General features: G+C 37.0%; 1 protein-coding gene across 1 annotated transcript; it reads left to right on the top strand.

The window, feature by feature from the left end:
- Positions 1–1993: 1993 nt before the first annotated feature.
- mier3b (mesoderm induction early response 1, family member 3 b) lies at positions 1994–10461 on the top strand. Its single transcript, XM_042488489.1, is given in 14 exon segments — positions 1994–2041; positions 2881–2905; positions 3183–3328; positions 3895–4017; positions 4162–4285; positions 4993–5066; positions 5183–5255; positions 5370–5518; positions 5755–5836; positions 6840–6934; positions 7049–7176; positions 7287–7441; positions 9758–10170; positions 10172–10461. Coding segments are annotated over 14 exon segments (1659 nt in total). The 5' UTR covers positions 1994–2032; the 3' UTR covers positions 10235–10461.
- Positions 10462–15082: the final 4621 nt, after the last annotated feature.

Raw genomic sequence — 15082 nt, 5'->3', positions numbered from 1 at the left:
TACCCAAGAGAAGCCCATCGATTTAACACCACTTGCAATGTTTTTGCATTTATTAATGAAAGCGTTAGTGTGGTTGTTTTTCGTTTGAATTTACACACTTGTGTATGAGGTTTTTAGTGAATCAAAACAAAAGAAACCTAAATTGCATTACAAACATGGCAACGTGATGCTGGTAGCCCTCACAAGCAGACTCAAGCTGTCAGACTCTTCATTCTCAAATGTGAAAATTGCAAGGTCCAATTTATGAGACATTATTATTATTGTTCTAGCTACAGGTCTCACCTAATTTTTGGCATTTTAGTGAACCAAACCAGAGTATTTTTCAGCTGCCTGTTACACGAAAAACTCAGTTAACAGCACAAATTCAAAACAAATGGAGTTGACAGCAAAAACACATGACTAAGTCTCTGTTATGCTGCAGGAAGGACGCCCTCCTCCCGTCCTGGATCAGAATGAGCCAGGAAGCAGTTTATCACCAGCACCCTGTGCACAAACATCTGCAGATTCCCTGACAGCAGCAGCTGGTGTACGACTCACCTTGAACCAGTAGAGACTTTTCAAGTGTCTTCCACTTCTGCTGTACACAATGTAAAACTGTGGAGTTATTTCAAGACCCTGGTGTACTTAACCAAAAACAGAAAATTGGGTAAAATTGTCTATAGCAGTGTGATATCTAAGAGTGTCCTGTAAAATACACAGTTATGCCTTTACCTTTGCCTGCCCAAAGAGTCAGTGAGACAGTTTTTAAATGTTACTGTATGATCAAACATGATGAGGTTTCGCAGTGGTCTCAGCCAAGAGGGGAGGGAGGAAGGAAAGATGGAGTGGATCTCAGTGGTGTGATACATTTAAGGGGTACTTTTGCCCCCTGCTGGCCTGTATTCAAACTTACTACATTTCAAATTTATTCCTGAAAGAAGATAACTTAACATAACTGTTTCAGCATTTAGTCAAAAAGCATTAACCTGCACCTTGCACCTAAATGTGTACATTACTGTTAGCACCTTGCTGCTAGCCATTTGTTACATTTTGTAACTCACTGTTAACTAGATTTGTATTTGCTATAAACTATATTGTATATATATACTTGTTTTTTCTGCTATTTTATTTTAGTCCTTGTATATTGCAAGCTTTATATCTGCGCTCCTCTAACTTTGCATTGCAACTGCATTTATCTTATTTGGTATGTCCATCTTAATTACTGAACACAACACAATAATTAAACAGCATTGAGCAGGCTATTCAGAAAAACTTTATTATTTTGTTTCAGGTGATAGGCTAAGCAGCAGACTTTTAACAGATTAAAAGAAATGTAATTTGTTAATAAAAATAAACAATTAAACATCCAAAAAAGAAAGAAAGAAGGCCTTGGTTCTTGGTGACATTTTCACAAATCACAATTTTTTGCTTTTGTTACTTTTGTAATTGAAAACTAATATTTAACCCTCTAGTGTTTGGTATTATAGAGAAATTTAGTCTATGAATATTGACATTATAATAGTCCGAGTAATCTTTCCTATGTGAAAATGACAGCTAATAAACAAAAATATAAATCAGATTTCTGCAACAATCCCCGTGATTCACTGAAAACCTCGCTAGTTCCATTTGAAGGCAATGCGACCACAATTAAAACTTCTCATCTAAATATGTAATGACAAAAATGCTAATATTGATAAAACCAGGCTTTTTTTAATGCCACAGCTGCGATAAACAGGACTGAGCAGTAAACCGGCTGGATGTTCAGAGAACATTCTCGGAATATTCTGGTTAAATGTCATTGTGTGGTGTATTGACAGGCTCGGCGTCATGTTATTGATTCATATTGGAAATGTTTTGGCGATTTTATTTCTGCATTTGTGTTTCTTCTCTGTCAGATACAGTAGATTTACGGTTTGTAAGTGATTACCGTTAGTGTGATCAGTGGTCGGTTTGAACGGCGTCACGACTACAACGGTCACCTGGATCTCTGATTGGCTCAGAGCGCTGATCCGGGTACTGCGCTAGAACGAGCCCATTAGCTAAAGGTACCAATATGGCGGAGGTAAGAGGGAAAACAGGGGAGAAGCAATCGATCTTAAATCGATATTTTTAAAATTTGTGCGCTGTATTTTCCGTTTTTATGTTATCGATTGGCGAAACAATAGTTTTTTCCTGCCGTGTAGCGTGTTTCGTGCAATAATTGTCATTTTAATTCCTTCAAAATATGCTTGGATGTCCGGACTGATCCTTCACTACAAGGCCGCTGCGCCTCGCTCGCTCAGCTGCTTTGGTGTAGCGGCTGTGTAAATTGATACGTAAATTTTACGTTAGCTTGCTGGTTATAAGAAATAACAGATTATACCGCTTTGGTTATGAATGGAAATTTATTTTTCCCGTTTGGGCTAAGTTAGCGGCGCCTATATTGTACAGATTGCCGATCTCTGTCGATTGCAGTACCGAGCAAACGGAATTAGTGTTTACATTTTTCGATGCATAACGTTAACAGGGAGCTTTAGGGTTAGCTTGCTAGCTAGCTAACTGTTACAGAAGCCGACACTGCGTAAATCGTAGTGTACCCTTCGAGATATTCCCTCTGTTTTGTCTTCGACTGTCTCTTACGAAAGGAATTACTTTAATTCGAGCGTGTAAAGGTACATTTTGTTCACAATTGTCCTCGGTGTAAAGCGTTCGTTGCAGCTAACGCTGTATTAGCAACATATTTCAGGTAGCGTTAGCGGCATATTCAGTTTTCCTGCAAAACAATTCACGGTGGTCACAATACCGATCATTGAATGCATGTTTTTGTTACTCCGGTTGGCTGAATGTTTGTTGTTAAAGCGCTGGCATAATAGTTGAACCCATGTTTCAACTCATTTAAGCACTGGTTTTATTATTTTGCAGGCTTCCCTAGGGAGTTCAAGTCCAGGTAAGAATACCGTTGTCATAACATAAACAACAGATTGTGAAATACACAATTTAATGTATCTGTATTTGAATGACACTATATTGCATAACGTGAATGTCATTTATGTTGTTATATAGGCTATTTGTTAGAGAATATGGCTTTGAAATTGACAAGATTGTTATGCTTTTCTGCATGATAGTAGCTGAATTTCTATTCTTTTTAGTGCATCTGTAACATTTTTTAATTTTTCTGAAAAGGCAGACATTTCAGATTGTTTTTGTTTTGGTCTCTCACCCAGTTGGCTCTTTATCATCAGAGGACCATGACTTTGACCCAACAGCAGAAATGTTAGTTCATGAGTATGATGATGAGAGGACTCTGGAGGAGGAAGAATCTCTGGAAGGAGGGAGGAATTTCAGCTCAGAGATTGCAGATCTTGAAAAGGTAAACTAATAAATGCACAAATTGCCTTAAATATTATTCTTATGTGTAAATGTAGCAAATTTTGTGATGTTAAAGTACCATTCAAAACTTGCGTTTTTGCATTTACAATACTTTTTATTTATTTTTAATGTGGAAACCAGAGTGCCCATCTTCTTAATGTAGTAGGGCTGTAAATATCGACCCCGTATTGTCAGTAGGGGACAAAGCGTGTACTATAAGACGATGACATTTGCTTGTTTGACCTCCATGAGGATTAAGGGAAGACACCTACATCAAAGTTGCAAATGCTACAACTAATAAAGGTCAACCATGTTTAAGAACATATACATCATTTCAATTTTGCCCTTGAATTGTCTCTTTGTGACAGTGAATTACTGTGTATCATAACTTTTTAATGTAAAAATTGATTAGCTTTAAACTTGTCTTTTTCATCAAAAAAATAAACAAACATGTAGATCTACTTTTAATTGGAACACAGATGGGTTTCAGTCTTAATATTTTAATCTTATTTGAATAATACAGGGGAAATGCATAATAGTTTAACTCTCCTCTTGTTGTTATACCAGGAGGGTAACATGCCTTTGGAGGAGCTTTTGGCCATCTATCGCTATGAGGCCTCAGCGGGCTCTAGTATAGACAGCTCATCTGGAGACCTGACTGATGAGCTGCCTGACATGACTCTGGACAAGGTGAATAACTGCTGTAATGTTGTGAACAAATAGATATAGTGAAAAATAAAAGTAAATGTATTTATCTTTAATTTATAATCCAGATATTCTGTTTATAACCCTTGGTCTGCTCAGTATACAATGGACATTATTCTTTCTTTCCAGGAGGAAATAGCCAAAGACCTGCTCTCTGGGGACTATGAGGAGGAGACCCAGTCCTCGGCAGATGATCTGACCCCTTCAGTCACTTCTCATGAGGCTACTGATTTCTTCCCAAGAACACTTCGATGTAAGTGGCATTTGCTAAAAAAAATTACTCACTGTTTGTAGCATTGCAGGATTAAAACTTGTCATACAGTGCAAAACAATGTCATGCTGCCAAATTAAAGATATGACTACAGCAGTTATTTTAGTAATTTAATTAATAATAATTTTCTACTAATATTTTTTATGAATGAATGTTACTTAATTGATTATGGTCTATTAAATGTCAGAATATAGCCACCTTTCCCTTTACAGTTTCTTACAGCCCATGATGATGTCATCCGATGTCTTGTCTTGCCTGATGAGCAATAGTCCAAAATTAAAATATATTACATTTACTTTGACAAGAGACAAATAAAAACAGCCAATTCTTTTCAATTCAGTAGCTACAACCAGTAAAAGTTTAACATTTTTTCTTGAAAATTACTAAAACATGATTCAGTTGTTAAAATAGTTGCTTCAATCAGCTCATTGTTTTAGCACAAGAAAATTATATAAAAAATAAAATCTTAAATTGTGGAGTTAAGAAATAAGATATGTCAACAACTCCACATTTAGAACTATCTCAACTATATTTAACATTCCCAAACATCTGTGGGGGCGTTAAAGAGATTTAGTAGTTATATATTTTTTTTCTCTCTACCTGCGAAAGGAAATTCACTTACCTATCATTGTACCAAAATTGACGCAATGCATTTCAAGATGTTTATCTGTTGTTTATGATTTTATCAGCAAACGCTATCTCTGATGGTGATAAAGAGTCAGAATGTGATGATGATGGGCCAAGCCCAGAGGACTCCAGAAAGGTAAATTACGCATTTTGAAACCCATTAAAATAACGCTTACTAAAATCTTTTAACTTGAATCAACACTGGTTTGCTAAACATGTTCTGTATTGTTTTTTGTTGTGTTTTTGTTTTAGGAAATAATGGTGGGGACACAGTACCAAGCAGAGGTTCCGTCTGGCCTCTGTCACTACAAAGATGGGGAGAAAGGTGACTGTTGCTTTTTTGGTGACTTATTCTACAATGTGAATGTTTTATCTATACAAGACCAGAAATTTACAAAAAGTGACAAATAATCTGACTTTTATGTACTTTGTAATGTAGTTTATGAGGATGAAGACGAGTTATTATGGAGCCCAGGTACATTGCCAGAAAACAAGGTTAGGACTTTCCTGTCTGATGTGTTGTCACGGACAACAGATGAAAAGACAGGATGTGACAAACCATGGATGCATGTTCGAGACAATGAGCAGGTCAGTCCTGTCTTTATTTATAAATCCTTTTATGTTGTAACACAATGATGAGCGTGGTGTGATTGATGTATGTTAGCTAATACAGTTTATTACAGTCATTTTATTTTTGATTGGCTTTCATTCATTAAATCCCGTAGCAGGTGTACTTTGAATTCTTCAGATACTTTGTTTTGAAGGTACATGCTTTTAATCAGGCCAGTTTTTCCTGTCTTGACCACTTCACTCTTTTCACACAGGCTTTGTATGAGCTTGTCAAGTGCAACTACAACACTCGTGAAGCACTGGAGAGACACTGCAGCCGTGTGAAGTCCTCAAAAGGTCAGTACAGGAAACCATTTCCTTCTGCATGCATGTCGAACCGGATTTAAACATTCTCACAGTAACTTGTGATGGATTCATGTCATGTTCTCCAACATTACTTATGTATCAGTTTCAACTGGCTTGTTCCACTTTGTCACGGTACAAGCTTCCTCTGTTTACCTCTGAAGACAACTGTATGCTGCTTAGTAATCTTTGTGTTTACTGCTTAACTATTGGTGAATTGTTTTTTTCCAACATTTTCATTATTTGAAAAGCAGCACCTACATACTTGTCCATTCTTTGCTTACGTTATTTCATATCATTAAGATATGCTCTTGTTTTAGTGTAAAAGGAAGAATTAGGTCATTTTTATGCAGTGGGCTGCACTCAAGTTGAATGTTATGTGGTAATTAAAATCCATCCTGTACAGAAACAAACACTATTGACAAACCCATATTGTGGTCTGCACCCGTTGTGCAGTTTATACTGGATTTACAGTAACTTCAGCCCTAGCACCTGTTATTTATTTTTTCCTAATTTACCCTGGGAGAAGTAGAGCAGCCACCTTTATATAAAAAAAATCCAATAACACAACATCGTTCCCTCAAAATTCAGTTTAATCAGCACTTCACTTACACTCCACAGAAATATAAATATAAGAAGTTTCACAAAGTATTTTTTTTACCAGACTGTTGTATGCCATTGCTTTATGCAAATTACAGAGGATTTTATTTTTCTGGTCACTTTTATATTTGCATCTAAACCTTTATCTTTGTGTGCTGTTAGTTTATTGTTGACATCCAAACATAGTACACACATAATACAAGTAATTTGATTTTTGATAACTTTATAAATTGTATCTAATTGTTGTCATATGTTAATCTTTGTATTTATTGTCATTCATTTATTGTCAATTTGGGATTGATGTGAGTTTAAGTCCTGTGAACTGAATTTTCTTGGTAGTTCTACTCTTTCATTTGTGTACAAAAACTATATGAACGTGTTTCTGATTTAATTTCAGAAAAATCACCTCCGTGGTCAGAAGAGGAATGCAAGAACTTTGAGCATGCACTACAAATGTATGACAAGAATTTTCACCTCATACAGAAACATAAAGTGAGTCTTATTTTATGATCTTTGAGAGAATGCCCTTTTACACAAGCATGATACATAATACATAAAGCTGTGTAAAGTTTCTGATCCGTTTTGAATGAATTTTCCCCCTTTCAGGTAACAACACGAACAGTAGCGGAATGTGTGGCGTTTTACTACATGTGGAAAAAGTCAGAACGCTTTGACTTCTTTGTGCAACAGAATCGGTTTGGGAAGAAAAAATACAGTAGCTATCCCGGTGTAACGTGAGTGGCAGAAGAAGCAACTGTTTTATTACAGATAACTCAAAAAAATGCATATAATTTTGAGATAAAACTTTAAAACTTTAAAAGTATACATGATTGTTTGTATCCAGGGATCTAATGGACAGGCTGGTGGACGAAGCAGAGGGACTAGCCGTGGACAGTTCCTCCTCTGTGTGTTCAGGAGCAGGTGGAGGAGGAAGGCTGGAGACCACCACAGACCAACAGCTCAGCCTGCTTAACTCCATCACTGCCAGCGATCTCACAGGTCAGTTAAATTGGACTTGGTTCTGCATACACTACATCATGATCATATTTGGTGACATACTTACGTGTAACATTTTTATGGCAAATGATATTATGATTTATTTTTTTATGACATACCTATACCTACTACTATAACTTATTTATTATGTTTAAAAATGTGTTTTTTAATTCTGTATACAAACTTTTTTGCAAGACTCCGCAGTTGCTCCTCTTGAGGTTTCACTCATTTTTTTGCCTGTTTTAAGAGCTTTTGTCTGTATTTGTCTCTATTTGCTGCAAAGGTATAAGGACAAAGGATGTCATTTGGTGTGTAGATTGTAAAGGGCCTTGAGGCAAATTATGATATGCCATATTGGGATATTTAAATAAAATGACAAAATTAGACCTATGACATTTTGACACATCATTGCATATGCTATGTTTTGTGGCATTTTTTAATGACGTGCTACGATTTTACACAGTTTAATAGCAGACTATATAATGACATTTTTATTATATACTATACCATGACGTAGGGCTGGGCAATAAAATGATATCAACCGGCAAATAACTTTTCCTTTATGGAAATATGAGAAGTAGTCGATAGAATGTCGATAGAACATGAACAATAGTAAGAATATGCTGTGGCGAACCAAATGCCGTGAACGACTTTGACCCTAGAATACAGCTGAGTGTTTGACAACAGAGTCGTATGTGCTTCCAGTGTTTTATTAATGCGGATCAAACAGGTGATGGTCCGACAGCAGCGCAGTGAGACAAACAGAGATCTGAAACAGCCAAATTTGCAGAGGTGGAAAGTTCATTCTGTAGACATCTACAGACTACTTTGTGATAGTTTCAGTTTTAATGAGAGTTTGGATGGTATTATTTAAAAAAACAAACAAACAAAAAACAGGACGCCTCGCTCGGTGTCTCATCCAGCCGCTGGCTCTGGGCTCTCGTCATTAATACCAGGGGCAGATGTAATGTTTTGGGGGCCTGGGGCCACAGGCACATTTTCTTACTTCCATTCTTTCTCTAGCTGGGAATGTTGGCAAGCTGTTGGCAGCTATAGGAGAAGTGGGCCTACTCAAAGTTTTTTTTTCCCTGAGTAAAATGATTAATAGCACAGATGTTTCACAGTAGATTCACAGAAGTTGAAGTCAGAGTCCTGCAGTCAGATTTTCCTGTTATTAGCACAATGTGCCTAAATTTACCTGATGTTTGTTTAAGATGGAGCTTTTGATTTTTATATTATGCTGGGAAGTTTATTATATTGTAATAAGTCATTTGTTTATTATAATATATATTATATATAATATCCTCAATTTTTTTTATGGCATACCTAACCGTGACATTTCTATGACAGACCTTTGACATTTTTATCAGAACTCCTGCATCACACTATACTACAATGTTTTTGACATTTTTTATGGCATATAATATTATTGACATTTTTATGACATTCTGTGCTATGACTCATGTTTTTCATGGCATTCTATACGATGATGTTTTTCTCCAATTTTTTACGACACTATACTATGATGGTTTTGGGGGGTTCCCCCCCCTTTTTTTTTTTTTAAAAAAAAGTTTTTTTTTCTTTATTTCCTTAATTAGATAGGAGAGAGGTAGTGTGAAAGGGGGAGAGAGAGAGGGGGGATGACATGCAGCAAAGTGCCGTGGCCGGACTCAAAACTGCGGCTGCTGCGGCGATGGCATAGCCTCTGTAAATGGGGCACCTGCTCCATCAGCTGAGCCACTGGGCATCCCGATGTTTTCATTTTTTGGTGTACTACACCATCATTTTTTTATGACATACTATACTGTGGCATTTATTATTATTTATTATTATTTTTAATGACTAGTATGACACTTTTATCAAATCCTTTATAGCATTCTGTACTTTGATGTTTATCATTTTTTTATGGCATACTATGTAATCATGTTTTTATGATTTTTTAAATTTGGCACACCACACCATTTCTTTATGAAATACTATACAAATGATGTTTTTATCACATTTTTTCCATGATGGACAATACTGATGTTTTTATGACCTTTTTTGGCATAATATACTCATACATTTTCATGACATTGTAATGGCATATTATCATTTAAGCTTTTTAATTGCAATTTTACAAAAATACTTTTATAACATTTAAACGGCACAATATACTATTATTCATCATTATTTTCTTGAATCAAAACAAATAATTATTTCATACTTATTACATACACTACTTTTTTTTTTTTTCTCCCTCCACCAACATGTTTCTCGACTGGCTCTTGTATTGCGTCCACTTATTCAATGCTAATTTCATGTCTTGTCTCTTTCCAGCTTTGAGTAACACTGTAGCTACAGTGTGCAACCCTGCAGAGGTTGGTTGCATGGACTCCTACAGCTTTCCTCCACTGGAAAGTCTCCATCGTGGGACCCTGAACCACGACGAATCCCTTGGGTTCCCTTCTAATGGCGCAGACCCCGACTGCCTCAACATGCTTGATGCTGGCTTCTACCACTCTGATCTGGGCCAGCTAGGAGGAGTGTGCGTCAACAAGGACTGCGAGCGGCCCTCTAAGAGACTCAAGATGGCCCTGCCTGACTCCTTTATCAATGACGTGTCTGTGGGTAACCTTGGAGTGGACTTCGAAGCGCGACGGACAACAACGCACCACCACCGAATCACCGGCGCCAAAATGGCAGTGTCTGTCACAGACTTTGGGAGTTTGGCAGGTAGTGGTGAGCCTAATGGGTTTTCTGGGAGCACATGCACGGCACCACACACAGCACACTGCGGCACTTCAGTCAGAGTGATCTTCCTTGTCTTCACCTCTTGTTCTTCCCTTTTGAAACCCCATTTCCTGCTTGTACATAAGACTGACCTCACTGGAGAATTCAATTTGTTTAAATTTTATTATATATATATATATATCTATATATATATATATGTATATGAATATACTTTTTTGTTTTCATTTTTTGTGTAATATGACATCAGTGATGTCTATCATATAGAACTAAAATCTTGATTTCTCTCAAGAGTTTATATAGCCATTTATTTTATTCTTGTTTTGTGGTCTTGAGATGTGTAACGTCCATGTACAGTGGGGCCCAGAGGCTGCAGTAGGAGAGTTGTGTATCTTCCTCCCTCACATTTTCACACATCTTCAGAGAGAAGGTATGTTATCCTGCCATTCTTTTTCAGATGCCAAAATTGGCTCAGTTTTCTGCCTCTATGTCAGTATTGAGTTGCTTGTCTCTGTTGTTTGAAGTGGTACTTTTTTAAAGATTAGTGTTTGGTTTACAGGTACTTTTTAGTGACCAGGCTGGTGCAAATGGTTTTACTTTGTCCCTAAACAAACCTGGCTAGATTTTGTATGAAGAGCAACACTAGCATGGATATTGGCTTGGAGAACAGGAAGTGAGGTGGCTTCAGCTGCAAAGGCCTTCCAGTTTGGTTTTCTTTTCATTATCTCCTGTGGAATCTTGTCTGGTCTGCAGTTGGTCTTCTTGTTTACTTTTTAAACTGCTCAAAGTGGCCAAAGTGGAACGAGAACGTTTGCAACAATTCATTGTTTTAATTGAAATTTAGTAAAACACAAATTATACTCCCCGATTCCATTACTTTTTTAAACAGCTGATGAGAAATACCTCAGCAGAGTAACATAATGGGAGTTACCTTGTTTTACATTTGGATATCAAGTTTTTCGTTTAATCCTGCTTCTTTTTCGGGCGATATCATCAGACAAGCAAATCATAACAGCAATATTGCCGTGCAAAGACATCGATTATGTTAATAGTAATTTAGATAGACATTATCAGGCACTGTAAAGTGTGTATTTATTACATATACTTTTACCTTTGTGAGATTTTGTTTAATCCTTTCGCTGATGCTTCTTCTGGGCAAGATTAGCCGCGGGTCATTTAGTTGTAGTAAAAATAAATGTTAGATGATGCTCCTACATTAAGTAATGCCATTTTCAGACCACTTAGCAAGCTTGTGCAAATCTGCTAGCAGTATTATCTCTTTTATTTAAAGCCACTCAGATTTTGAATTCAACCTCTGCCTAACCTGTACTGACTAGAATGCATCGTGCAATCTAGTCGACAGTTTTCATGGAGTCTAGTAGCAGAAATGGAGCTGTTGTTTCTCAACTGAAGTCCATTATTGTGAATTGTAAAATGTTTAGCGGGTCATCGTCAGTTGATTGGATGCAGTAGTAGTGTTTACTTAATTTATCTATGCATTGTGCTATGAATAATTAGTTTGTTTCAGGGGTACATCATGTTTGTCATGTCCATAGATCTAGTTATTCACCATTATGTGTGTACAGACCAGATTCATGCTTATTAATCATAATTAAGTTTGATCAAGTAATACATTGTCCAAGCCCAGCATCAGAGGAGATATTCACTTCTGCGTTTCATGTAAATATTTAGCAAATAGCCTTTAAAAAGTCTATTAACTGACCTCTTACACTTGTGAATCTATGTTGATACAAAGGTTTTAATTTGAGTTCTTGTCAAAAGGCAATAATTTGTAGATATGTACAGATATTTTGGGTTTTGCATTTTACCAGTTGACTTGGTGTTTGAATTTTGTTTCTCTATTTGGAAAGTCATGATCCCCAGGACACAGCTGAAACCACGCATGCCAGCTGTGTCTGTTTATCAAGTGTACCACTGACAACGGCTTTACCTGAAGACGTATTGATATTACTCAATGTTGCAATTTTGCCTTCAAAACTTGCAGCCATGTGTAAAAGACGCTCATCTTTCTTTCTTAAATTTTTTTTTAATCATGTCGTTGTCTATATTTGTCTTGATGGTAAAGGGATGGCTGCTACTATTTGGGAGAGCTAGTTTCTCTTTTAATGCAATGTGCATAATGCAGTAGGTCCTCCAAGCTCTTCTAGCTTTAGCAGTGCAGTGATATTTATTTCACCTGTGGTTTGTACAAAGACTCAGAAAAACTGTCAGAATGTAAAGGCCATTAAGTAGTAGAAGTAGGTTTTTCACCACCCTGTGAACTCTCGAAAATGTGATATTTTATTGATATCTCCGGTATGAGACTTGTGTGTGCAAGAAAGCACTAAACAAATTTATTTTATATTTTGTATTGTGTTTTGAAGTTAAAAAAAAAAGGAAAAAAAAATTATAGCAGTTGTGGTTTTGAAAAACAGAAAACTCAAGTCCTTTGATGAAAACAAAAACACCTTTGTGAATAAAAACCTACAAAACTTAAAAATGTATATCCAGAAATATAGACAATCAAAAACTTCACTATGAGTAATGTTCAAGAAGCTATCTTTATTGTTTATAAGAATTGTACATAAACATTGAGTTGTTTTTTTTTTTCTTTTGTTAAACATTATTTTGTATTTTCTGTTGTACTTTAATACCTTGTGTACAGATCCAGAAATAAAGCTCTGGAAAAGGTTCAGAAATTATTGCATGTGCTTTATCGTAACACAGAAGATTCTACTCATTCACATGGGAAAGATTGTGGTTGTAGTACTTTTAACGTTAAAAACTGAAAGAAAATACTAGTAAAGCAGAACTGACGTGCAATTATTCCTACAATTTCATTGGGGAACTCACAAATACATTTAAAGACGACACTGTCAGTATCTAACAAGGCAATACAAAACATTTGTGGTTAAAATTAGCGGTTGACTACCTTGTTCTTTTGAGCAGAATGGGCAGAGTAAGAAAGTCCTCAGCCAGAGTCACTTTTACACCACTGTCCTGCAGAGCATCTTCCGCCTGTCTCTTTAGCTCCGAGACATCGTCCTCACCCCCTTCCTTCTGTAGGGAACAGGGTTTGTACCTCTGGCTGAAGTGGTACAGCACCAGGCTCTGCACACAGCAAGTCCGAGCCAAAGCTGCCGCCATCTCAGGTGTACTGTGTCCATGATCCACGGCTTTCTCTCTCGTTGCTCGTCCCCAAGGGTGGCCTCATGAACCAGGACATCTGCTCCATTGCACAACCTGAGTGGACCTTCCCCAAGAACTGAGCTGCAGTCTCCTAAGATGCAAACTTTTCTTCCAGGAATTGCTTCTTCCAGCACATCACTAGGCAGAAGGACACGCCCGCTCTCCAGAGTCACAGGCTCACCAGCTTTCAGGCGTCCATACATACAACGGCCCAGGTTTCAAGCCTGGGGGACACAGATGTAGTTAAGTATGCCTTTATAATATCTTTTAAAAATATTTCAAAAAAGTCAGCATGGTAGGTTGCAAAAAAGTCATAGTTTCGCAAAATATAAAACATTTTGCTGTGTTTCAGTTATGGTCAGCTGTATCTGTATTGTGTATTTTTCTGAGTGTGGCAGCATACATGTTTAAATGAGAGACAGAGCTCTTCATTTTCGGAAGATTTTTGTTTCCCTCCAGGTACCGATGCCAGCCGCCTTTTGAGTGACCTCAACTGCATATTGCTGCTGCGGATTGGCTGCTCTGGTGCCCTGGCCTATTTAACGCCCAAGCAGGTCGAAGGGATGTCAAGGGTCAGAGCTGTAAGTAGAGCGCATTCTTCGCGGCCTTCCGACTGTTTGATTATGTGTAAACTTAGTGAGCTCTTTTGATTAAAGCAGTGAGCTGAGACATAGCTACATTTGTACTAACTTGCTGATTGATAAGCTGTGTGTTGGTTATCTTAGTAACGTTTGAGATTTCCATGTACGTGTTGACATACCACTATTAAATCAGTGCTGTCAGGAGTGCAGGAAAATCTCATCTCATCTCATTTTCAGCCATTTTTTTCGACATCCTATGTAATGAGGTTTTTGGCCTTTTTTCCACTTTGTATAATAAGACGCATCTCTACAACCTATAATATGTAATTTTCAGCCATTTTCCTGACATAAGTATTTAACTTTTTTCCATTATACTATAAGATTGCATTTTGACGTGCCAAATTATGAGGTTTTTGGCCTTTTGTGGCCTTGTCTTCCACTTTGTTTGCCATGACTAGTATCTACAAGCTATTAAATGTCATTTCCTGCCATTTTTGACATGCTAAATTTTGATTTTTTTTTGCCTTTTTTGGCCCTTATTCCCAGCTGGTGCAAATGGTTTTACTTTGTCCCTAAACAAACCTGGCTAGATTTTGTATGAAGAGCAACACTAGCATGGATATTGGCTTGGAGAACAGGAAGTGAGGTGGCTTCAGCTGCAAAGGCCTTCCAGTTTGGTTTTCTTTTCATTATCTCCTGTGGAATCTTGTCTGGTCTGCAGTTGGTCTTCTTGTTTACTTTTTAAACTGCTCAAAGTGGCCAAAGTGGAACGAGAACATTTACAATTCATTGTTTTAATTGCAATTTAGTGAAACACAAATTTTACTCCCTGATTCCATTACTTTTTTAAACAGCTGATGAGAAATACCTCAGCAGAGTAACATAATGGGAGTTACCTTGTTTTACATTTGGATATCAAGTTTTTCGTTTAATCCTGCTTCTTTTTCGGGCGATATCATCAGACAAGCAAATCATAACAGCAATATTGCCGTGCAAAGACATCGATTATGTTAATAGTAATTTAGATAGACATTATCAGGCACTGTAAAGTGTGTATTTATTACATATACTTTTACCTTTGTGAGATTTTGTTTAATCCCTTCGCTGATGCTTCTTCTGGGCAAGATTAGCCGCGGGTCATTTA

This window comes from Plectropomus leopardus, chromosome 6 (genome assembly GCF_008729295.1).
Source record: "Plectropomus leopardus isolate mb chromosome 6, YSFRI_Pleo_2.0, whole genome shotgun sequence".
NCBI classification, from domain to species: domain Eukaryota; kingdom Metazoa; phylum Chordata; class Actinopteri; order Perciformes; family Serranidae; genus Plectropomus; species Plectropomus leopardus.
Note: the sequence above shows the minus strand (reverse complement) of the source record. Positions and strands in the feature narration are given on the sequence as shown.